At 38.3% G+C, this 25,391-nt stretch overlaps 1 protein-coding gene across 3 annotated transcripts in view; it reads right to left on the bottom strand.

The window, feature by feature from the left end:
* Positions 1–25,391, bottom strand: part of ADAMTSL1 (ADAMTS like 1) — a 495,749-nt gene that overhangs the window by 131,306 nt on the left and 339,052 nt on the right. For all 3 annotated transcript variants that reach the window (XM_039319408.1, XM_039319407.1, XM_039319410.1), the window contains 2 exons: positions 18,230–18,356; positions 2,237–2,311 (listed from right to left, as the gene is read on the bottom strand). In XM_039319408.1, the coding sequence (XP_039175342.1) occupies positions 2,237–2,311; positions 18,230–18,356 (202 nt within the window). The remainder of the gene's footprint in view (positions 1–2,236; positions 2,312–18,229; positions 18,357–25,391) is intronic.

Here is a 25,391-nt window from a genome sequence, read left to right on the forward strand (position 1 = left end):
TGTCCAGGCAGTGTCTGAGAAGCACACATGATTGAATGGAAGAAAAAAAAAAAAGATCTAAACACATACAGAACCTTCCAACTATGATTTCAATTCTACCCTGAAGCATTGAATGTATCCTTAAGAGTAGTAATAGTAATAGTAGTAAAGTTGGAAGGGACCTTGGAGTTCATCTAGTCCAACCCCCTGCTCAGGCAGGAAACCCTACACCATTTCGGACAAATGGCTGTCCAGTCTCTTCTTAAAAACTTCCAGTGTTGGAGCATTTATTGCTTCTGGAGGCAGGCTGTTCCACTGATTAATTGTTCTCACTGTCAGGAAGTTTCTCCTTAGTTCTAGGTTGCTTCTCTCCTTGATTAGTTTCCACCCGTTGCTTCTTGTCCTGCCTTTCTAGCTATCTAATAGTAGTTCAGATTATGGCAGCTCAACTCTGATAGTTCTACACAGAGACTTGTGCTTCATAATACAACTACAGTACAACGTAACCTTACTCTGTGACTAAATCCAGGATTAAAAGTAACAGACAGCATCAGGGCAAAAATCCTGCCCTAATCCAGTGGAAAGTACTTGCTCCCTCTCTTATATTTCTAGACACTGATTTCTTAAATGCCTTTCTCTCCTGCTCTCCTTAATTCCATTGGCAGCAGAGCACCAAAGTAATAATGTTTATTAGTCTGAGAAACAGCATGCATCGCAAATAAGAGCCACAGGAGTACAGGCCAAGCATTCTCAAAATAATATTTATTTCTTACTGTTGTATCTTGTAGGCAAATACTACATATTTTCCCTCTTTCATAGTTTATAACTTGCAATCTACTGATAAATGTTCACAATTACACATTTTACACCAAAGAACAAATGTATGTACCTAAGGTAGCTTATCAAGAACACATAGAATATAATCCATATATAACCCATCATAAAATGTCCTCGCTTATGGAAGCAAGGAAGGTTTTTTTTGAAAAAGCTCTTTGCCCTTTTGTAGTTTTACTATTGCGTATCTTACAGTTGACAACCAGCTGCAAATGATTACTGTCTCTAAAGGCCTGGATAGTCCTTTTAGTTCTGAAAGACATAACTTAATCTAAAATATCTATATGTCGAATAGTTTCTGTACAGGACTGTACAATTATACAACAGTATAATTGGAGAAAAAGCTCAATTTAACTCTTCCATTGAAAAAGGGACATAGGAAACTTGCTGAATATACATGACATACAGAATTCTATGCCTAAATTAAGAGCAGCATGTAATGTATTGAAGCCAAGCAAGGTTAGGAATCAAGCAGGGCAACTTGGAAGAGATACACTGCATACAACATTTTATCTGTATAGGCAGCATAAAGGAAAGTTAGAAAGCAATTGCTTAGAATATCAAGAAAAGCTTATTCTGGGTCTTTTCTATCACTCTACATTCCAAGTGAGGAATCAGCATGTTTTTATGAGTCTCCAATGTGGGAGGAACAAACCTCAAATGCCAACAAAAGATTTATCCACAATTTTGCTTTACCATTAGATTATCTCTTGTCTTTCAGTCAATGGTTACTGTAGTGTATACAAATGCCCAATCATAATTCTGTCAATCACATTCTAATTCAGTAAACCAACCAATATAGTTCCCAAACCTTTTTCCTCCCATATTTTTATTTTCTATGGGTAACCTCTTTAATAGCACAATCCAGTTGCTGATTCCTTTATCTTTGGCTCCATGAAACAAAGATAAGCATAAGAACAAGTGTTAAATTCATGAGTAATTCAGCTCAATAAATATCATCATAGCTTTTATTATATTCTTATCAACAAAAACACATTTTACAGAAATTATGTACGGGCACATTGACTAACATATTGAGTGGAAAGTCAGATAGCAGTTTTAGAAAACATTTATATGAAAACACTTTCATATAAATTAGGATAATCCTATCTGGTACTATTATTATTGTTATTGTTGTAGTTATTATTATTATTATTTAAAGTTGTATGCTGCCTGATCCAATACTTCTGTGCAGCTCACAACAATCAACCAAAGAAATTACAGCAAAATTAAAAAAATTAAGCAAAAAGAGGGATCTAATGGTCGTCTGGACTTTTGCGGCCCAGATATGGACTCCCTATAAATATATGTAGCCCCTTGTTCATATTTCCCTAAAATAAAGGATACAGCCTTGTTTGAAACAGAGTTCCAAGGGTTATTAGACTTCCAAGTATTTCAATATAACAAGTGTATTTTTACTTACATAAATGATCAGGACCTTTCAGCACGAGGCGAACATGGCGACTTCCATAGGGAATAACAACAACAGTGTCATCCACTGGATTGGGGAGACAGGAAAGCAAAAACACACACATGGTCAACAAGCAAAGGAAGCTCAACCAAGCAGAGAAAACTATTTTCATGGGAAAATTGCAAGCCATACTTTGGTCACTTAAAATAAAAACACTCAAATCCAATGAACCCTGAAGAAAAACTAAATGTGAAACAAGGATGCTTTATAGGCCCAGTCAATGGCCTTGTTTTCAAGGAAATCTGTTTAAATTAAACAAGGTCTCTTGTAAAACAAACCCTTATTGCCTTAATGCATCAGCCCTTCTTCCTACCTATTCCTGTCCTTCAAGAATTTGCACAAAGAATGTTCATGAATGTTCAAAATAAATAAATAAATAAATAAACGAAGAAACATAATCAAAATTTAAAATTATTTTCTATGGCTAAAGTGAAGTATTTGCTGTGATGATAGTCAGTGATTATGTTACTGAGATGATGTAAACAGGGAGGAGATGGAAGGATCCCTCATATAAATCTATGAAAAGAACTATTTGCTGCAGGAGAGTTGTAAAAACTCGGTGTACATAAGTATCACAGCAAAAAGAGGAAAATAATTGCGTAGTACCAGGATTAGCACCCTTTCTCAGACTATAGATTCTATTGTGCAATTTTGCGCAATGATTCAGATATTAAATATACATTCAATATGTACGTATATTGAAAATCAAAATATAGATTTAGAAAGTCTACCCATTACTTATTCATTTCAGTTCAAAAATAATTTAAAAATTTTATTGTATTATTTTAAACACACAAGTAGTGCATTATATTATTTGGATAGAATGGAATTTATATAGTGTTATCTAAAGATTATTCACCCTCACATGATTTTGATAGCTTAAACTTTTAAAGAAAAAGAAAAAAAAGGAGTTATATCAATGTTAACTATGATTTCTAAAATATTGTTAATATTTGTTTGCATGCTACCTTTATTATTTTTAAAAATAGCTCAAGGCAGTGAACTTACCTAATACTACTTTCTAGTTTATTGTCCCCACAACAACAACAACACTGTGAGGTGGGTTGAGAGAGTTTCACCCAAAGTCACCCAATCGGCTTTCATGGCTAAGACAGGACTTGAATTCGTGGCCTCCCACTTTATAGCCTGGTGCCTTTACCACTAAACCAAACTGGCCTTCAGTTTAAGGCTGCTTAAAATATACATCTAGAGCTGAATGGAGCTTTGATAAACAACTGCAAAATGCTCAAGTGACTTATTATATAGTAAATATATAATACTAAGATATCAACTGTGTATTGTTACTTAATGTTGCTTGTGTATATTATAAAGAAAGAAAAACCAGAAAGTAAAAGGAAAGAAAAAAGAAGTAAAAATAATAATAAAAAAACTAGTAGCTCCTAACTTTCTCCATCTTTATGCTTCTGTGTTTATAACCATTTACACTCCATGTAACTTGCTAAGATAGGGAGGCCTTGGAAGATCCAAGGCAGCTATAGAATACTTAATGGCATTAAATATTTGTGGGTTGTATGTACATGGATCTCTGTGTCCCTTTTCTAATACTTAATTGCACACTTGAGTCAAAAAGCAAAACCGCTAATGCATTGTCTCAATACATAATTCTAGTGTCATCGGATAAAAAAATACAAAGAGCAGTTTAGTCACCATACTGGGAATTGTAAAACCTAATGACTAAGGGGTTGCAGCAATTCCTGTAAAGGAAAGTTGCCAACAGGAAACAAATGGCAGATGTGCATAAATTGCCAAGAGATCTTGTCAGTTGAGTGATAATCTCTAATAAGCAATAAATAATAGAAATCAAAGGTCGCTGTGAGACAGAAGGAAGTTAGCTATTTTCCCTCCTTCTTGCAGGGCCCTCAATGAAATTTAATAATGAAAAATTCCGGAGACGTAAAAGCAAGTTTTTCACACACGGCATAATTGTATAATATATTTAGTTTGTAAGGATGATCTCTGACTTGACAACCATTAGTTTTGACATGTACATCTTACTTCTAGGACAGGCATGTCAAACTCGCAACGTCACGTGACGTCGCGCACGACTTTTTCTCCATTGACGGCAATGGGCTGGGCGCGGTTTCGGCATTACGCATCTGGTCCCCAGGCCGGCAGTTTGACATGCCTGTTCTAGGACCATGCCCCTCATGAGCTGCTTGTGAGCCTCTTAAGGCACTAAACTGACCAATGGGAGACACATGTTTCTGGATAAATTATTAGGTTCTTTGGTTTAGTTTTTTTTAAAAAATATTTTCTGCAACACTCATGCACTCTCTAAATGGTTTCTCATAAACACAGATGTTGTATGACCAGTGGCCAACTCTGAAATACCCACCCAAAAGTGCAATTTTTCCATTTATTTATGTATTTATTATTAATTTTTTTTTTAAAAAAATCAGCTTTCTGATCCTGGTTAGTGTGAATTCAATTTTTCTCTCAACGTATTTCTTCTTTCATTAGTTTCATCTTTTAAACTGGCTTAAAATAATGATGTAAGAATATTTCCTGGAAGCCAGCTCATTTTCGTATTTATTTTACCCAGAGCTAATCATAGCGACACTCTAAACTGTTATAATGAACTCACAAACTGACAGAAATGCCCTTTTAAAATACTTTTTTTTGCAAGTATATTTTTCCGTTTTCAAATATTAAAATGTGCTAGCAAGATCTTTTTGGTCTTTGTAATATAATAATAGGTTAAAAGAAGTTAATGGAATGAGACTTGCGAAAATAGAAAGTCTGTGTTTATCTCCAGGTCATTTGAAGTACAAACAACCACAACTTTTCTTTATTTTCTTTTTAATTTCCAGGGAACTCAATGTCGTCAAAGCGGCTTTTGATATGCGTTCCTCCACTCTGTGATATGGAAACTTTATAATGTACTACTAAAACTCTCTGATGGTTGGTAACCTTCCACTGGGTAAAATAGTGCCTCCAAAACCCGGGACTGTATCACTCCTGAGGAATTGAAATTTGGCAAAGCTGGGATTGCTTCAGTGCTGCTGTATTGCCGTGGTCACATGATCACCATTCCAATGCTCCCTGCCATTTTCCTGTAAGAAAGGTCACTGGGAAAACCGTTTGAGAGTTGAACATTGCTCCCATTCTTACTGCTTTTTGCTTGCTAGTAGAGATGTAGAGCTATGCCCAGGGTGTTGAGTCATATTATTGTCTAGATAAGGGGTAGGCAACTTTGGCTCTTTTATGACTTGAGGACTTCAACTCCCAGAAATCCTGAGCCAGCATGACTCAGCATGGAAATCTCTCCTGTCCCCTCAGCATGAATGGCTCAGGAATTCTGGGAGTGGAAGTCCACGAGTCATAAAAAAGCCAAGGTTGCCTACCCCTGGTCTAGACTATCCTAAAGTTTGACACCGTGTTTCCCTGAAAATAAGACGGGGTCTTATATTAATTTTTGCTCCAAAAGACGCATTAGGGCTTATTTTCTGGTTAGGTCTAATTTTCAGGGAAACAGGGCATTACCCAGAATTTTAGCTGTTTAGCTCTTTAGCCCTTGAATTCTCAAAGAGAATCAAAGCAATATGTAATAAGTTGACACAGATACAGGTGTCCTCAACTCAAACTCACAGAAGCTATTCAGAAACTACATTAGGGCATTGCCAGACAAGAATCTTTATTGTATGCCTGGATGAAAACCCTTTAAGGAGTTGATTGTCCTCTATTAACACAGGGCTGTAGTCTTCTTCAATGGCTACTGCAGTTTAAATCTGGTTCCTTTCTTCTCTAACTTTCCCATGGTTTCATTGATTAAACAGCTTTCTTTGGTTTAGTCTCACAACCTAGGTGAGGCTTGGTTGTCGTATGAACTTTTACATGATAATAATTCTACTGAACATATTGGGATTTGCTTCTGAGAGAGACCCATTAATGTCTCATTCCTTGAGCTTACATGATGCATTAACCTATGGTTTGCTTTAATGATGACTTGTGGAATTAAATGCAATAAGATGAGTTCACAGATTATGTTAAGGAATAAAGTATTGTTCACAAACCTTAATAATTGGATTTACGCAACCAGCTAAGCCCAAAGCACCAATGCAACAGCTTGACATGGTAATTGCATCCCGTGGGGTCATAAACTATGGTTTATGAATCAGAGTGGCTGCCATCACTTATCACACCACGTTAGTCAAATATATCACAGTTCTACAAAGCAGCACAGTGGTTAATTAATTCTCAGAATGAAACTGCCTGAGAATGAAACCATATTCTTGGCTAAATCTCTCGTTTCAAGCTCTGGGTGATGCAAAAGTAACTGTGTCTGAAGTTTCCTTCCTCAATACCAAGACTTTGGCCTGGGCTACCACTTTTGGAATCATCTCCATTGATGTCACCTGCTTGGATTTGACCCTGCTGAGTACCACAGGAACAACCTGCCTCCAGAAGTGGTGAATGCTCCAACACTGGAAGTTTTTAAGAGGAGACTGGACAGCCATTTGTCAAAATGGTATAGGGTTTCCTGCCTGAGCAGGCGGTTGGACTAGATGACCTCCAACTTTATTATTATTATTATTATTATTATTATTATTATTATTATTATTATTAATCATCGCACAGTCAGCCAGATGTTCAGAGTGGATTTGGCATTTTGTCTACCTATCGAGTCCTTACCCAGGACCTGGGATAGGCAGATGTGGATGTTTGATGGTATTACAGATATCGTCGCAGGATGGAAGCAGTTCCTAATAAGGCCGCCTTTTGCAATTGACTAATAGCGAATTTGTCAATGCCAATGGTGTTCAAGTGGTGCTCCAGTTGTTTTGGGATTGCACCCAAGGAGCCTATGACTATTGGTACTACCCTTGCTTGCTTTTGCCACAGTCTTTCTATTTCTATTTGTAGGTCTTTGTATTTTGTTATCTTCTCCAGTTCTTTCTCTTCTATTCTGCTGTCTCCAGGCACTGCCACGTCCACTATCCAGACTTTTTTGTCTTTCTTATCGACAATTGTTAAGTCTGGGGTGTTATGTTGCAGGTGCTTGTCTGTTTGAATTCTGAAGTCCCAGAGCAGTTTAATTTTATCATTTTCTATGACTTTCTCTATTTTATGATCCCACCAGTTTTTGCTTACAGGCAAATGATATTTTTTGCAGATCTTCCAATGCACCATTGTTGCTACTTTGTCATGCCGCTGCTTGTAATCAGTCTGTGCAATCTTCTTGCAACAGCTTACCAAGTGGTCCACTGTTTCTTCAGCTTCTTTGCATAGGCGGCACTTACTGTCTGTTGCTGTCTTCTCAATTTTGACTTTGTATGCATTTGTCCTTAAGGCTTGGTCTTGTGCAGCCAGAATTAGTCCCTCGGTCTCTTTCTTCAATTTTCCTGCTCTTAGCCATTGCCAGGTCTTTATTATTATCTGCTTTCCCAGCTATTTTTTTCATGTATTGGCCATGTAGTGCTTTGTCTTCCCATGCCTCTATTCTGTTCTTCATTTGGTCTTTCTTGTAGGCCAGTTTGGTCTCTCCAGTAGTTAGTAAGCCTTCCTGATATACTAATTTCAGTGCATCTTCATCATTGTTCTTCAGATATTCTTCCAAAGCCATTTTTTCTTCTTCAACCATCTGATGTACTTGTAGCATTCCACGCCCACCTATTTGCCTTGGTAGATAAAGTCTATCAATGTCACTGCGTGGATGAAGGGCATGATTCATTGTCATTATTTTTCTGGTCTGCCTATCCATTGCTTTTAGTTCTGCTTGAGTCCAGTCCACTATTCCAGCTGTGTACCTAATGACTGGGATTGCCCAGGTGTTGATTGCCTTTATGGTATTTCCTCCATTGAGTTTGGACTTTAAGATCTTCTTCACTCTCTTGATGTATTCACCTCTAATCTTTTTCTTGACTTCAGTGTGCTTGATGTTGTCAGCTTGAAGGATACCCAAGTATTTGTAGTACTCTTCCTCATCCAGACTCTTAATGTTATTTTCGTGGGGCATCTTGATTCCTTCAGTTTTCACTATTTTTCCTTGTTTGATAGTAAGTGTGGCACATTTGTCCAAGCCAAACTCCATTACAATATCTTGGCTATATATACGGACAGTGTTGAGCAGCGATTCTATTTCAGATGATGTTTTTCCATACAGCTTCAGATCATCCATGTAAAGGAGGTGGGATAGTCTGGCAGATGTTTTTGATGTTTGATAGCCATGTCCTGAGTTATTCAGTATTGTTGACAGAGGAAACAGTGCAATAACAAATAGTAATGGTGATAATGAATCTCCTTGAAATATTCCTCTCTTGATATTAACCTCTCCCAGCCTCTCACCATTGATCTGCAACTGTGTCTTCCATTGTGCCATCGATCTTTGCACAAATTTTCTGATGTTTCTACTGACTCCTGTTATTTCTAGGCACTTTATTATCCAATCATGTGGCAGAGAGTCAAATGCTAGGTAATTGGCCTGTAGTTGCCTGGTGTTGCCCCTTTTGCTGGATTTTTCATTATTAGGTAGGTTTTCCCAGTTGTTAGCCACTTTTCAATTTCTCCTCCTTGTAGTATATTGTTGAACTGCTTGGCAATGAGTGGGTGTATAACAGATGTTTCAACCAAAACCCATGCAGTTCATCTTCACCTGGTGCTGACCAATTTTTGATTTTCTTTGCTCTTTTTTCTACCATTTTTGTTGTTATTACTAGTTCTTTCATTTCAACTTCTGTTTTATTTGCATCCACCTCTTTTAACCAAGCCGCATCCTTGTTGTATTTCTTTGGGTTATCCCATATCTGCTTCCAGAATTGCACTGTTTCTTCCTTGTCAGGTACTGACTGATTCCTTGCAGTTTCTCCATTGATGGATTGGTAGAAACGTTTCTGATTGGATTGAAATTGGAGGTTCTGCCTATAGTTTGCAATTCGAGCTTCATATCTACTGATTTTCCTGGCTATAGCTGTTATTTGTTGCTTTATTATTTCCAGTGCTTCCTTGATCTTCCTTGTTTCTAAGTGGTATTTCTTGATTAGGTATTCTTTGGTCTTCTTGTTCTTCAGCTTCTTTTCTTTCATCTGTTCTAGCTTGCTTGCATGTGATCTTAACTTGCTGATCTTATTTTCTAGTCTAACCTTCCATTTTTCTGGTGCACTGTTTGTTTGTTTTTCTTTTTTGTTGATTTTGCATCCCAGGTATTCTGTTATAACTGCAGCTGTGCTGTACATTAGTTGGTTTGTTTCTTGCAGTGAATTGGTGCTTATACTTGATATTGCAGTATTTGCATCTTTTAATGCTTGTGCTAGCTGTTTCTTTGGAACAAGCTTCAATGCAGGTAGCCTTATTCTGTTGTTTTTGTGCTGTTCTAGATGCTCAGTTATTCTTTGTTTCAATTCTTTTATTTCTTTAGTTAGAGGGTTTTGTTCTTCCTGAGGAAGAGGTGCCTGGTTTCCAAATGAGAACAGTTGTATATCTCTGCTGGATTCCTTCATTGCCAACTCCCCCTGGTTTGCCTCTACATTCTGAATTACTTCTTGTAAGGCTTTGATTTCTTTGCCCTGGGTAAACCTTTGCAGTTCGTCCAATTCTGTTTCTGTGAATACTTTATTTCGTGTTATAAATCGGCGTTGATCTGCTGGTCTCTGTTCTGTTATTTCTGATTCTGGATGTTGTTCTTTCCAGAATTGGTGCATTCGTTTTAGATATCCTCTTCTTGTTGGACTTGATCTGTAGTAACAGATCATTATTTCTTTGTTTTCCATCACTGTGTATCTGCGACGGGTAAACACCTTTTCTTCCAGTAGTTCTGCAGCTGCTGGCCCTGGTTGCTCAGCCAACAGTCCTGAGTCCTGTAACCCATTTTTCACCAGATATCCAGGAACTCCGATATCTAGCGCGGACCTTGTTAACCCAGGCGACGTCCGAGCCGGTATGGCATTCTGCAATTTACGTCTCACCATATTTTTTATGGGAGAGACACTCTTTGTCTGACTCCTCTGATGAGACCTGTCCAGTATGGTTGAACTTCTGGCATAGCTCTCATCTTCCTCAGAGTACACAAGCCCCACAACCACGTCAAGGTAGTGCCTCACTGGGGCTTATTATTATTATTATTATTATTATTATTATTATTATTATTATTCCCAGAAAATGATGCTATCTCCCAGAGGCTGTTCCAAATGGCTAGGATAGATTTGGGCAAGTCTAGGAAGCAGCTAGGGCTCTTTATTCAGTACAGCTTCCAAACTAGCTTGTTCCTGTGGTAAAAAACAGGTTCATTCTGTAAGGGGGCTAATAAAAATGGGGGATGTAGGGAAGGACCCTCAATTGCTGAACTCCCGAACTTTTCAAGTAATCTTTCATTTTTATGCGCAAAAAGAGGACACCAACCAGATGTTTCTCCTTTAGAAGAGTGTAGGAGGCAATCCAGAGACACATATCTTTTCCCACCCCACCACTTTTCTGTTTCCAGGCTCCTCTGGGATTGATATACCAGCCCTATGAATACTACAGTAGCTATTTTTCTTATAAGTCTAATAGTTGTAATGTTGCATACATTTTTCCTCTTCCTTCTCTTTCCTATTTTTCCTTAGCAATGGACACAAAGCAGGAGCACAAAATAAATGCAGATACGAAGAGAAAATGAATCCAATATGATGAAATCAACAGTGTGTTTGGAATGTTTAAAAAGAAAAACATTTCCAGCATATTTTTGGCACAGAATCTGCTAATTCAAAGTGCTAAAAAAAAATATCATACCCTTTAAGTGTGACAGGATGCCTCTGACATTTTCCTGCTACCTGCTTAACAGATGTTCCTTTCCAGGCAAAAATTAAAGGAAAATTATAAATGAAAGCAAAAATGTCTCTGTCCTCAGCCAGTGCTGTGTATTATCTAGGAAAGGATTGTAAACACGTGTAGGATATCTAAGAATAAAATTATCTAGAGAAAAACTATTTTTAAAAACATCTTTAAAATATAGTACTCGGCCACACTGGGGAATATGCTATCAAACAAAACCAGGGATTGCACTTTAATGCCTACCATTGTATGAATGCTCTTATGCTCAATTAATCTAAAATAAAACCTTGTAATACTGTTTCCCCTTTTCCAAGAAACACTAGGGAATCTTGATAAAAGAGGAAAGAAGAGACAATAATTTTTCTTCACCATTTCCTTTGCCCTGATCTTCTTTTCCTGCTATGATATCTAGTTCTAGAAAACTCCCAGACTTCTATTACATTGCTCTATTCCAGGGGAAAAATATTTCTTATTCTTTTCTTTCTTTTAAAACATTCCCATATAGCACAGCAGTTCCTCGATTTCTTGACTGATTGTTTCAATATGTAACATTAGAGTGTATGTCCTCCAAACTCCACTAGAGCACAAGGAAAACATTTTTATTGTGACATTAAGAATGCCCCATTTACACAAAATGTGCACCAGTTTCCAGGTTATGCCCCCTTCAATGACAGTATGTCTTTATATTTTAAAATATTTCTTCTGTGAGTTCCTGGGCTGTAAAAATGATTTTAATTTTAGTAGGAAATCAACTCCAATTGCACAACCACATCCGAACATTACAGAACACTTTATTATTCTTGGAATGTGACCTTTTAGTGATCTGCTTCTAGGGAAGTGCTCTTTTTACACCTCCAAGTTTCTTCATTTCCTCCACAAGTTCTCCCTACACATATTTTTCTAACTTTCACAGAGTTAACTTGCTGAGGCACTTCAATTGTATTTGTCTGCCCAACTACCACCTCACCCAGAGCACAACTTTGAAATACCCACTTGGGTGCCATAAGCTCAAATATGCATTTGTTTGTCTTTCCCCTCCCTTGCCTATCCCCAGTCATGTCCTACATATTTGTCCCTTAACAGTTCACCTCAGTCAGTCACCCACTGGATTGCTCAGTTAGCTTCCAAAGGATTTCTGTAATATTTATAGTGAACAATTGGGAAGCAAACCACTATGACGTTTTTCCCCCTGGTCTTTCTTTTTGTTATTACTAGAAGCATTGCATGCTGAGATGCAACAGAGGAGGAATCTGTAGACAAGAATCAAGAATGTATAGCCAAGAATAAAGAACAGCCATTAATCGATCAGAAATTTAGCCGAAAGCACGCCTAAAATTATTTGTTGGCTTGGTCAATATCAATCCCAACAATCATCACTCACTGAAGTAATCAGAACTTTCTGGTGCAAATGCCAGTATGTAACAGCAGTGAAGATACAGACATTCCATAGTTCTGTAATTCAAATTCATTGTTTACTTTATTTAAAAGGGCTGGTATATAAATGGCTTATTATGAAAGGTTCTTAGGGGAAAATCTATGTTAGTTACTTTTGACTAGGCCAACCTCTTTTTTGTCTTAATGAGATCCATTTCTGTACACTTGTTCACCTAGAACAGAGGTCCCCAACCTTTTGGGCACCAGGGACCGGTTACGTGGACCGGAGGGGGCGTGGTTTTGTGTGTTGCCTGCATCGCACAAATGGGGCTTTGCTTGTTTGTAGGGCCAGGTTGCTGGCATGCCGCGACCTGGTACTGATCCACGGACCAGGGATTGGGGACCCCTGACCTAGAATTTCTAAGAGTGGGAAATTCCCATCAACAACCGTGAAGAATTGATTTTCTTTCATTTAAAATTATTAGGGCTGCAAATGAACATGAGAAGATCCCAAGTTCTGCACAGGATGGAAGCACTGTATCCTTTGCTTTTTGTGGCTGACATGTGTTTCTTACACGTTTCTGGCATCCTTTCTTCTGCTGCTCAACCACTTCTGCATGATCAGCCTAGTTCTCAATCAATAGTTCTCCTATTCATTTATTATTCTGCTTCTCGAAGAAAAGCTGTCCCCAAAGAATTAAAAAGGAGGTGAAGTTTGCCTTGAGGTTTGCAAACTAAAAGAAAAAGCAGACAGACTCGCATAAAAAAAGGAATGACGAACAAGAGGAAACCAGAGAGAAGTAATTTTTTTTGAGGTGAAGGGACTGAAGCAATGAGCATGGTTGAGCATTTATACTTCACTAAGTCTAGATTGAGAGTCATTTTCAGACATTCTTGCTTCAGCAGTAGTTTAAGTGGGGTTAATCTCCAGATACATGGGAATTACTCGGGGAAGAGAAGGGAAAGAACTGCACCAGTACATCTGCTGATTAATCAAAAGGATTTCATGCTTTCTTCCCCATGAGTTTCCTTCTGGAAAGTGAAGTGAGGTTAAAGGATAGCATAGATGTCTTTTATTGTCTCCAAATGATGGCATATGAACCATGACATCAACATACAACTGATGCGAATATGGAATTGGTGTGAATCGTATTGGGATATCCAATGCAAAATAGAATATCACAATGACAACTCGTGTTATCATTTTTCTTCTCTTGTGTCCACTATGGGTACCAATGAGTGAATTCTTCTTCAGTTTTCCAATGTCATGGCAACTTAAATCTCTATGTTGCATTTAAAAATTGATAAAAACGTGAGAAACAAGACATCAGAAGCAGCAAGGATAGAACTGAAAATTGGGAGCGGTAAGACAGTGAAAATATCTAAATGTAAGCAGGAAACATAAATGGAGACAAAAAAGAAAAAGAAAGAAAGAAAGAAAGAAAGAAAGAAAGAAAGAAAGAAAGAAAGAAAGAAAGAAAAGAGAAAAGAAGAAAGAAGTTATGGAAAAGGGTCTGATATCTATTTGTACCACAGCTATTACTGTAATTAGTAATCACTTCTGTATTTTAAAAAAGCTTTATATTCAAGGAAAGCATCTGAAAAAGAATTATTGGTTTACTTATTCTGTTTTTTTTTTTTATTAAAAGTTTTATAAATTTTACAAAAAAGAAAAAAGAATACAAAACAAGAGACAACATATACAAAAAAAATAAAACTAAACAATACATATATATATAAAAAAAAAACCCCACCCCTCCCAAACCCCCCCCCTCCCTTCCCCCCCCCTGAGCTTCCCAGAGCAGAATATAGGCTTAAGAAGTAAAAATAAAAATTAAATTAAGAACTTTATATTTATATATATAAAAAGATTATCTATAATATATATGAAAATAAAACTTATGAAAAAACTATATAATATTTTTGTATACCCAATCTAAATTGTATAAATTTTATCCATTTATCCCAAACAGCAAGAAACTTCTCTTGCGTTTGTTGCTTTAAGAAAGCCGAAATCTTTGCCATTTCCGCCAGATAAGCTACTTTAAGAAACCATTCCTGCAATGTAGGCAAAGATTCCTTCTTCCAATATTGTCCTACTAACAGCCTAGCGGCTGTAATCAAATTTAACATCAAAACAACCTCCTTTGTATCACAATCTGTAACAATACCTAACAAAAATAATTGCGGAGTAAATTTTACCCTCCTTCTAAAAATTCTCTGGATATTCCACCATATTTTGATCCAAAATGCTTTTATCTCTCTGCATGACCACCAAATATGATAATAGGAAGCCTCCTTATAACCACATCTCCAACATTTGGGTTGCACGTCAGGGTACATATAAGACATTTTTTGTGGATCAAGGTGCCATCTATAAAACATTTTATAAAAATTCTCCCTTAAGTTCTGTGCTTGTGTAAATTTGACATTTCTCACCCAAATATTTTCCCAGGTGTCCAATGAAGACTGGCTCACCAAAATTCTGCGCCCATCTTATCATACAATCTTTAATTAGTTCCGTTTCTGAATCCAATTCAACTAAAACCGCATAAATTCTCTTAATGTGGGTTTGTCTTGAATCCTTCACTTGCTTGATAAGATTTTCATCTTCTCTAAGAAAACCCACCTTACAATCCATCTTCCATCTGTCTAATAATTGCCTATATTGGAACCAAAAATAAATAAGGTTTTCTTGTGCTAACTCTTCCCGTGATTTTAATTGCCAGTTTTGTCCATCCCATTTAAGTAACTGTCTATAAGACACCATATCCATTTTAACCCCTCTTTTTATTGCTTCTATCGCATGCCAAGGTATAGCCCATAATGGTACTTTGAAATCACTTTTATAATATTTTCTCCAAATCCTAAGTAAAGAAATTCTTAAGATATGAGATTTAAAAGCCCAATCCATTTTTTTATTGAATATTAAATAGGCATGCCACCCATAAAGTAAATCCCATCCCTCTAGATAAAGTATCTCAGAATTTGTCAAATTTACCCAATCACTGATTAGTGTTAAAACCACCGCATCATATCCAAGGCCAGCGCCAGATCAGTAAGGACCACCTCCACCAAATCTTGATTCACATCTTTCTTGAGGCCTCTGATCCTCAGGGCATACTCCATTTGTCTGTACTGAAACATCAAAATATCTTCTTGTGAGGAGTCCACCTTCCTTTCCACATCTTGAATTTTGTCATCCCAAGAGTCAACTTTGTCTTCCACTTCCTCAAGCCTTGCATCGAGCTTAACCACCACAGTAGCCAAACCTGAAACAGCTGCCAGTATATCTTGTCGTAATTCATTATTGTTTTCTTGCAATTTAGTCTTTATCCCCGTTATCTCTTCTTTGAGATCAGATTTAATTTCTGATTTAATCTGTGAGACAAATTGATTCATTTCCTCTCTCATTTGAACTACAATCTCTCCCATTATGCCTCTAACCTCTTGTGCTGAAAGTCCAGATAGAGGAGGGGAGGGTGGTGGCTGAGCCGGTGGTACATGTTTAGATTGTTGTTGTAGCTGTGCAGTGGAAGTTATAGGAGAAGAAATAACCTTGGGTATTGAGGAAGGCTGCTGCCTCTTTGAAGCCATTTTAAAAAGCACAATTGTCACTTCCCTTTCCCCTCCAGCCAGGAAGGGAGGAGGGGAAAAAAAAGAAAAATTTTTTTAAAAAGAGACAAACTATAGTCCTTGAAAGTCCAGAGTAAATCCAAAGAATAAAAAATAAAAGAGCAAACAATTCAAAAGAAAAAATTCTAAGCCAAAAGCAAAAGTAAAAGCAAAAACCAGTCCTTAAAAAGGGAAAGTAAAACAAAAGAGAAAGGAAAAAAAAACTCCGACACTTTCAAAGCGCCATCTTAAATCCTTTCACTAATATAACAAAAAAAAGGAGGAATAATAGTAGAAATCAAAAAATAAAAAAAATAAACACCTAAATTATAACAAAAAATCCTTTAAACTGCTCCGTCCGTTTAAAAATTACTCACCAGAATGCTATAAACACGGAGATAGAAGCGGCGGTTTCTTTTGCTTCCTAGGAAGCAAAAACAGCTGGGAGGCGGAGATCAGCAGGAGCTCCGAGGGAACACTCCTTTCACCCCCTCTAGAAACAAATCCAGAGGGGGTTCAGGGGTTCTACCTCTATCCCTGCACTCTCTGTCCCTTCCCTTTGCCCGGGAAGGGATTTCCGAGCCGCGGGCCAGCTGATGCACGCTGCGCTCCGCGGCTCTGACACTTCCCCAGCTGGACGGCTAAAAGCTAGCCGCCATCGCCGTCGCCTCACACCGGAAGCTCAATTTACTTATTCTGTTTTAAAGCTGCCCTTTGTCCAAGCAGTTCAAGCCATTCTAAATACTTTGCCTGTGCAGCCTTGTAAATATAGGATACTGTAATTGATTTACAGTAAGCATCATGACTTGGTGGAATGTTCTTTTGTTTTCTCCTGCGTAGAATCAGCAAAATACTGTTGCCTTTGATTATATTGGTCAGGAATGGAGTTGAAATCCAATTCATTTAGAGAACACCTTTATGGGATTCTTCTTCTTCTTCTTATTATTATTATTTTGCACTGCATTCACTTAATACAACAACATACAAAAAGCTGATTGGTCCAGTGAGGGTGTATCTTGAATTTTCTAGAAAAGAAAATATTCTGTTTGATAGCAAACACGATTCTTTAAACAAATGTCTCTCCACATTCCTTACAGCAATCAAACATAAATAGATAAAATAAGATATTCAGCAAAGACTATTCCAAATAGGAATTCAGATGTTTAGGTAATGTACCATTTTGTTTCCTCTTTAAAATCAGAATACAATTAAATGTATGTACACAAATACTCACATACCTGAAGCAGATATAGGGCTGAAATCACTTTTGGCACAATGAGTAAAAATACATAAATAAATAAAACATATTTTAAAAGCATGCTACATGTTACACTGCAGCCACGGCCAAAAACTGCCCCTTTTCTGTTTTGCAGAGGCTTTTTAGCAATGAAAAATGGACACGATGAGAATGCAATCTCTTTTTTTCCCTGCACACTTCCAGAACCACTTCTGAATGGTAAATGTAGCTGTCTAAATCAAGCCCATGACTTCATACGGAAGAACTACTGGCAAATGAATGGCTGAATTCCCATCACCTCCCCAAGCCCTACAAACCGCAAATCATCTTCTCCCAAACTGGCTTCTTAGTTCAAAGAGGTTGCTGGGTTAACAATATGCAGTAGTTTGGCCCAAGCTACCCTATTCCATGAATCAATTACTCTGGGATCTTCCAACTTTGCAAGTCTTTGCATGCTTTCATGGCATGTACATTTTGTCTCATTATTTTTCAAGGCACTGATGACTGCGTGAGCATGCCCCATTGTCCGCTATAGTTGGCGTGATTCCAAACACAATGAGGGTTGCGTATATCTAACAGACAGAGAGCAGGCAAAAATTATTCAGCAGGTGCAGCTTTTTCCTATTACGCCCCATGATCAGTCTCATCTGTAGAGCTGTCCTCTGATATGTAAGGAAAAATAGCTACGTTCTTTGTGACATCTGGCAAACCTATTTAACAGCTCCCAAAACAGAAGGATCCAATTTTTTTCTTGAGAGAAGATGGAATATTCAGAAATTAACTGTGTTTGATTTCCCAGGATGAGGCCAGGAAAGTTCAAGAAAATGTTTTTAGGATAGCTTTGGTTGTTACTAAAAATTTAAGGACCTAACACTCCTTTTATTTTTTTTACATATTATGGTTTGTAGAACAGTCATATTCCCACTGAGGTAAAAGTCAAGTCAACATCTTACATTTATTTGCCAAGAGCTGAGATTTATATTGGCCTCGAACAAGCCGGCAGGTGGAACCATCTCCATCACAGACCCCACAGTTATCTTCCTTCACAGGGCTTCCCAGCTGATGATCACAGCCAACAATCTGACAAAAGAGAAAGATGTGCAGTTCAAATTGAGCACCTCCTGACAGTTGGACTCATTTCTGAGCTTAGTTCCCGCCAATTTTCTTCATCACATTGTCTCCAAAGGGCCATAAAGCATGTTAGCAAGAAAAGGGAGAACAAAATGAATTTGCTTGGTAAAGTTCCATCTGAAATCAGGAGCATTGCTTACAAGGCAAAAATGGTGTACAGTATTTAAAAGTTGCTGAAATGATTTTTTTTTTGCTTCAGAGTCCTGTCAATATTTTCATAGTTAACATGTTTATTATGAAATAGTAACATGATTAAATCTCAATGAAAGTTCATCTTCAGACTTACTATCTTACAGCATTTTTGTCATCATTTTCCTGAGGAAAATGAAGGTATTAGATCTAACTGTGCATTTAAACCAATGAGTAAAAGAGACATGCTGATGATTTATTATATCGAATATGAGCAAAATAAAAAAAACATTGCAGATACAATTTTAAGTAACAGCTGTAATGATTTGTATTGTGCTATAACACTACTGCTTAGATAATTGGGCCATGGATAACCATGTTCAAGTTAAAGCTGTCTATATAACTTTTATATTTGCTGCTGTCTTACATTATATTCCATCATATCTCACTCTGAGTATTGCAAACTCTTTTCAGAGAGTAATCAGACAGAGGAACGAGATTATATATAAAACCAAAAGAAAGTCAAGAAATCTGAATTCTATTTCTAGTTTTTTCCAATAGGAATTAAGGGTAAAACCTCTTCGTCAATATTTTTATGATCTTGAGTACTCCACTCAAAAACAAAATAGTGTCTGATCCAAAAAGCAGATGAGTGAAAGAAGAAGGATCCAAATGAGTATGCCATTTCAGTCTCTGATTAACTATTCAGGCTTAAAGCATTTTTACACAGGCTTTACAAAGCTTAAATCAACGACCTGCATTTCAGAAGACTAGATTAACACTGAAATATTCTTTTAATAAGCCATTAAAGTTAAATTTGACCTAGCTTAAACTGAATCTGTTCAAATTTTCCTTAGCTATCTGACTCGAGTTTCCAAAAATGGGATGTTAAAATACATTTATAAACAAAACGTAAGGATACAGATATGTATCCTATAGCATCCAGTAGTACATTTCTTTTAGATTTAAGAATCTGAGCTGTATGAATTCCTGTGCTTTCTAACATTTAGGAATCTAGAAATGCTTAAAGGTACTTTCTTACATCAAATATTGGAAAGTATATATTTTTTTTAAATCAAAGCTTTAAATTTAGTACAGTACATGAGATCTAAGGCTGTCAGACTGCAATGCAGAGATTGGGCCTGTTGCTTTAAGAAATCCACAGCTGCAAAAAAGAATGCAGCTGTGACTTCTCCCACTCCGTCTGGCTCTCCCCTTTGTTCCCTATGCTATTTAGTTCAGCATGTGTGAGAGAAGCAGTAGATAAACTACACCATAATGGCATCTGTGATATTTGGCAGTTCTAGACAGTTTTCTTTCAACTTGGAGTCTCATACTTCCCTAGTGCTAATCATCTGTATTAGGAATGAGAAGTCACACGTATTTATACTCTGATGTCAGAAGCAAGGAGCAAATGCTTATGTGGATCATGGCATGGTTCAAACTTAAGTCCTTTGATGTGCAGCTAGTTGCAGCTGTAAAACAGGCTGATTTAGAAGCAGCCTGTTATTCCAATAATATGCAACTCACCTGACCCTTATGCTTCCTCTCTATTTCTCCTTCAAGGTTTGACGTTTCTGTTTCCAGTTTTAAATGATTTCCCCCCCCCCTCTCCTATCTGAATGGGATTTGTAGTGAGTATTAACAAGCAGGAGCTAGCTATGGGTTTACAGTTTAAGTTTTACTTACCCTTACAAAAGACAAAGACACAGAACAGCAGCATCCTAGTGAGGTGGGGGAATGCAAAAAAAACCCCCTGTGTTGTGGGCTCACAAAGCAAGTCCTTTTCGTTATGGACATTGTGATGTTGCATGAAGGTACAAAAAGGGAAGATAGTGATGTGATGCTGCTTTCGTTATTCTGGTGGAAGTAGCAAATTCCCACGGACACGCATGAGAAAAGAATAAACGAGTCAGACGTGTGTTAGTAACAGTAGCAAAGTTGGAAGGGATCTTGGCGGTCATCTAATCCAACCCCCTGCTCATGCAGCATATACTATTTCTGATAAACAGCTGTCCAATCTCTTCTTGAAAGCTTCCAGTGATGGGGCACCCACCAACTGTTCATTATAAGTATACAGGGAAACATTTTTTTTTCTTTTACACCTAGCTAGGAAAACACATCAGTGTACAAACATTATAAAAATAGGGCCAGAAAATAAAACAGAGGAAGCCTATTCCTCTTCTGACTTGCAAGCTATTTGGAAACCTCCCCCCCCTCCCCGAAAATAAGGGTTTCTCAGAAAGATGATGACACTCTTAAGCAATTAAGCAAAAACACACTGAAGATTTAAAGCTGATGATTCAGATTTGTCAGCATTGGTAATCATATCTGCCGAACTCATGGCTGTTTGAAAAATACACAACTCAACATAGAGGACTAATAAAATGAGGGCATGTTTTTCACTAAATGCATGGATTTTAAGTATCTGTGGTCCTTAATAGCAGTAAATCTGAACTTCTGTGGCTTCTGTGAGTTTATAATAAAATGCAGCAGAGCAAATTCATTGTGCTCTTTTAAGAGTTATGGAAATATATATTTTTAATCTGTGCATTTTAAAAAGCCACATAAAGGTGTACAAACACAGTGTGTGGGGGGGGAAATCACTGACCTAGGTTTGTCACAGAATTAGCATCCCTATTGCCATCCGATGAATATTGCAGAGATAATTTTGCACTTCACTCCCATAAGAGGGATATGATTCCTTGAACACATTTGTTGAACTTCTGCCACCAAATTTTTAGCAAAAGAGAGCTACAGAATTTAGTTTCAAGCAGTTGATAGAAATTTGAAGAATCAATAAGAAGATGGCATAAAATGAGCCAAATCACTTACAATAGTGCATCCCTTCTCTGAAACAATGTCATCTGGTGCAGCCATCCCCAACCTTTCCGACTCTATGGACTGGTGGCAGCGGCGGGAGGGAGGAGGGGACGGTTCAACACAAGCAACCTAGCTCCCATGCATGCGCAAATGAAACTTTGTGTGCTCCCCCGCCCCCTGCGGAGCCCAGTTCCCAATGGGCTGCGGACCAGTGATCGGTCCACAGCCCAGAGGCTTGGGACCCCTGATCTAGTGGGACCCAAGAGATATGCCTTCTCAGAGCATCTGCCCTAAGCATCTCCCTTATATCCAGATGGCTCCAACCCTACTGACCGTTTGTAAGGCCATGACAACAAGATTAGGGTTGGGACACTGGTGGAACCTGATAAATTGTGGTGAGTTCTTGTGAGGTGCCTTGATTGCAGTATTTACTATGATAGTTTTTTAATTGCATTTTATTTTCTTTTATACTAGTTTTATAAACTTGGGAAGAGGGGTTGTACCATATATCAGTCACCCAGAATTATTTGTTGAAGCAGTGCACCGTGTAAATGGCCTGCATCAATACATAAATAAAATCCAGCATTGCATCTGTCTGCCTGTTATTCTGAATAGGTATCACAGTTCCATCTCTTCTCTCACCAAGAAATCTGTCATTGAAAAATTACCATCACCCCATCCCGCCATACTCAGAACATAAACATTGCCTTGGAGAGAAGCCATTTCCATACAGCCCTATTAGCAGGTGTATGATTATTCCACATTAGAGATGGAGGGTGGGCGCCAAACTTGCAAGAAAAAGCAGGTGCCTCAGGAGACAGGCATCAGCCTTTGAACCAAAAAAATAATAATCCATTTTTGTAAACATTCCTTCCTCCTGGATCAGGCAGACTCTATTTCTCTATTACTAGTCAAAATCAGGGATAGACAACATTAGTTCTTCTGTCAAAGTGGATAAAGTTATGCCACTCTTAATACTACAAAACTGAACGATTAGCATGTGTCATGACAATGATGTTGGTGTCAAATCATCTAGATCAAGGGTGAGGATTTATGGCCCTTTCACAACCTGTAGACTTCAGCATGGCTGGGTCAGGAATTCTGGGAGTTGAGGTCCACAAGTCATAAAGGGGCCTTAGTTCCCATCCTCTGATCTAGATGGAAAACAAGAAGTCACTATGGACAAATAGTTATGAAGCAGAAGTAGTAAAAGTAGTTAGGACCCTACATAACTCTCCAACAGTGAGAAACAGAATTGAGTTCACTATTTTGCACAGTGGATGTTTTGCATATTTAGAGATGTCCTTTTTATTACTGCACCATCCCCAAGAGGTTCACACTTCTTTTAAGTACAGGGGTGGTCCTCGAATTACGACCATAATTGAGCCCCAAATTTCTGTTGCTAAGCGAGACAGTTGTTAAATGAATTTTGCCCCATTCTTGCCACAGTTGCTAAGTGAATCTGGCTTCCCCCTTGACTTTGCTTGTCAGAAGGTCGCAAAAGCTGATCTCATGACCCTGGGAGACTGCAAACGTTATAAATATGAGTCAGTTGCCAAATGTCTGAATTTGATCATGTCACCGTGGGGTTACTATAACAGTTGTAAGTGTGAAAACCGGTCATAAGTCACATTTTTAGTGCCGCTGTAACATTGAACAATCACTAAATGAACTGTTGTAAGTCAAGGACTATTTGTATTTGCTTAGAAGGTTAGTTAGCACAGGGCTTTTCAACCGTTTCACCCATTGTACCACTTTTAGGATATGGCAACATCCGAGTACCACCAGTTGCCTAGCAAGGTGTCAAAAACTGGATGACCAAAAAAAAAAAAAAAGGAAAAAAGTGATGAAGTACAGGTAGTCCTCGACTTACAACAGTTCGCTTAGTGACTGTTCAAAGTTACAATAGCACTGAAAAAAGTGCCCCCCAAGCCACAGCCGAGCAAGACACCTGCCTGCCCGCCCGGCAGCGCTCTTCCTCCTGTCCGAGGTTTTCATTGTGAGCATTTCTGTTGAGGATTGGCAGCGGAGGTGAGGTGGGGGGGTGTTCGGTTTTTATTCCCCCCATCTGCTGGGTGGGTACAGCAGGTTTTGGTCACTTCACATGACCCTGGGACACTGTAACCATCATAAATATGAATCAGTTGCCAAGCATCTGAATGTAAATCACAAGACCCTGGAGATGCTGCAACATTCCAGCTGACCGGTGCTTCTTCTGGGCTCAGCAGAAACACCAGGATCAGCACCAAGCTCCAGCTGGAGCCTGGTGCTGATCCTGACGCTTCCACTGAGCCCTGACAGTCCCGAATAAGCGCCAATCCTGGCGCTTCCGCTCAGTCCTGACAGCCCTGCAGCTCCAGCCATCTCTCACTCAGGCTTGTGGGTGCTGCCACCGGTTCAGCTCATTCCCCTCCCCCGCTACTTTTCTAGGATGCTCGCATTCCACCTGCCAGGTGCCAATGCACCACAGGTGGTACCTGTACCACTGGTTGAAAAGCCCTGAGTTAGCACAGCTTTAACACAGAAAAAAACAGAGCAAGCATCCAGAATACAACTCCAATTAACTGGTTACTGTTGTCTGAAATAATTCTCCGGCATGAGTCAAAAAAGCTGTCTTTCAATGGGAAGTTCAATTCTGTAGTATTTATGCTCATATTTAGAATATAGAATAACAGAATTGGAAGGGACTCTGTCTGGGCAAACACCAAGCTGGCTGGATAGAAAATTGTGATATATTTTTATCACACAAAGATTTGTAGCTAAAATATGTTCCTAAACAATTATGATAAAAGAAAAGTCAGCAAGTTAAGGCAACGAGGCTTGTGTGGACCATTAAATGGCATCCAAATGAAGGCGTAGCCATTTGCACCACATAATTATAACTATGTTTTCAATACACATGAACTTTGGCTCTTCTTACAACTTCTTCTTTTTTAACCACATACACTAGTCCAGCAATGACAAGTCTTGATTGAGCCTTGCCTGCTCATAAATGCCTCAGGGTAAAGTCTTTTTCATATTCATTCCTTGTTACCATTGAGAAACTTGGCCAGGAAATAGTATAATAAAAACAAGCCAGAAAACCTAGCCAGGCATAGATAAATCTTTTTTTTTTCCTTTCAAAGGTCCCTTCTGCGCCACAAATTTTACGATCAAGAGCCTAATATTGGAACGGGTGTCTCTAATCTACTTAAACACTTGTTTTTAATTCGAACTTGGTTCGTATCTTATAATCTGCTTGACGTGTACCCTGTAACTTTAGTCTGGTTATTTGCACAGTTACAAATGACAGGACGCATTGCAACTAAGGTTGTGAGTAAAAACTCAGCTCTCAAAAATTGGTCACAAGAACTGACTACAAGAGAGATGTAATTTACTTACAGACTGTGTTGTAAGCTAATCTCAAAAGATTGTAAAGGACAAAAAATGTCCATGCCTGCAAAAAAATGGAGGTTAGGAATCCTAATTCTGCTTAAATTCCCTCACAAATCCATTTGATAAAACTGAAAGGACGGCTTATTATTTTAACATAGAAAGGAATTTAACAGGGATCTTAATATGTCACATTAATCCATCTTCTAAAGTGAGCATAACTATGAAAACGATACATCTCTCTATACCAGGGGTGTCAAACTGTCGGCCCACGGGCTGGAGGCATTATAGCAGTGGTTCTCAACCTTTCTAATGCTGCGACCCCATAATACAGTTCCCCATGTTGTGGTGACCCCCAACCACTTATACATCACCGGGTGCCAGGGGTGTGGCCAAAGAAAAGGGGAAAAAAATGGCGGACAGCCTTGTTTGGCGACCCCCGTGAAATGGTTGTTCGACCCCAAATGGGGTCTCGACCCACAGGTTGAGAACCACTGCATTATAGGAAAACTGCGCCTATCCCATTGCTGGCAATGGCAAAAAAGTCAAGATACGTCGCGACACGTCACATGACATTGTGAGTTTAACACCCCTGCTCTATACTCTTGCTTCTTTTAGAAAGAAAAAGGAAATGAAGAGAAGGGTCACTATGAAACTAAT

This window comes from Crotalus tigris, unplaced genomic scaffold, assembly GCF_016545835.1.
Source record: "Crotalus tigris isolate CLP2741 ecotype Arizona unplaced genomic scaffold, ASM1654583v1 scf7180000023589.2044511, whole genome shotgun sequence".
NCBI lineage: Eukaryota > Metazoa > Chordata > Lepidosauria > Squamata > Viperidae > Crotalus > Crotalus tigris.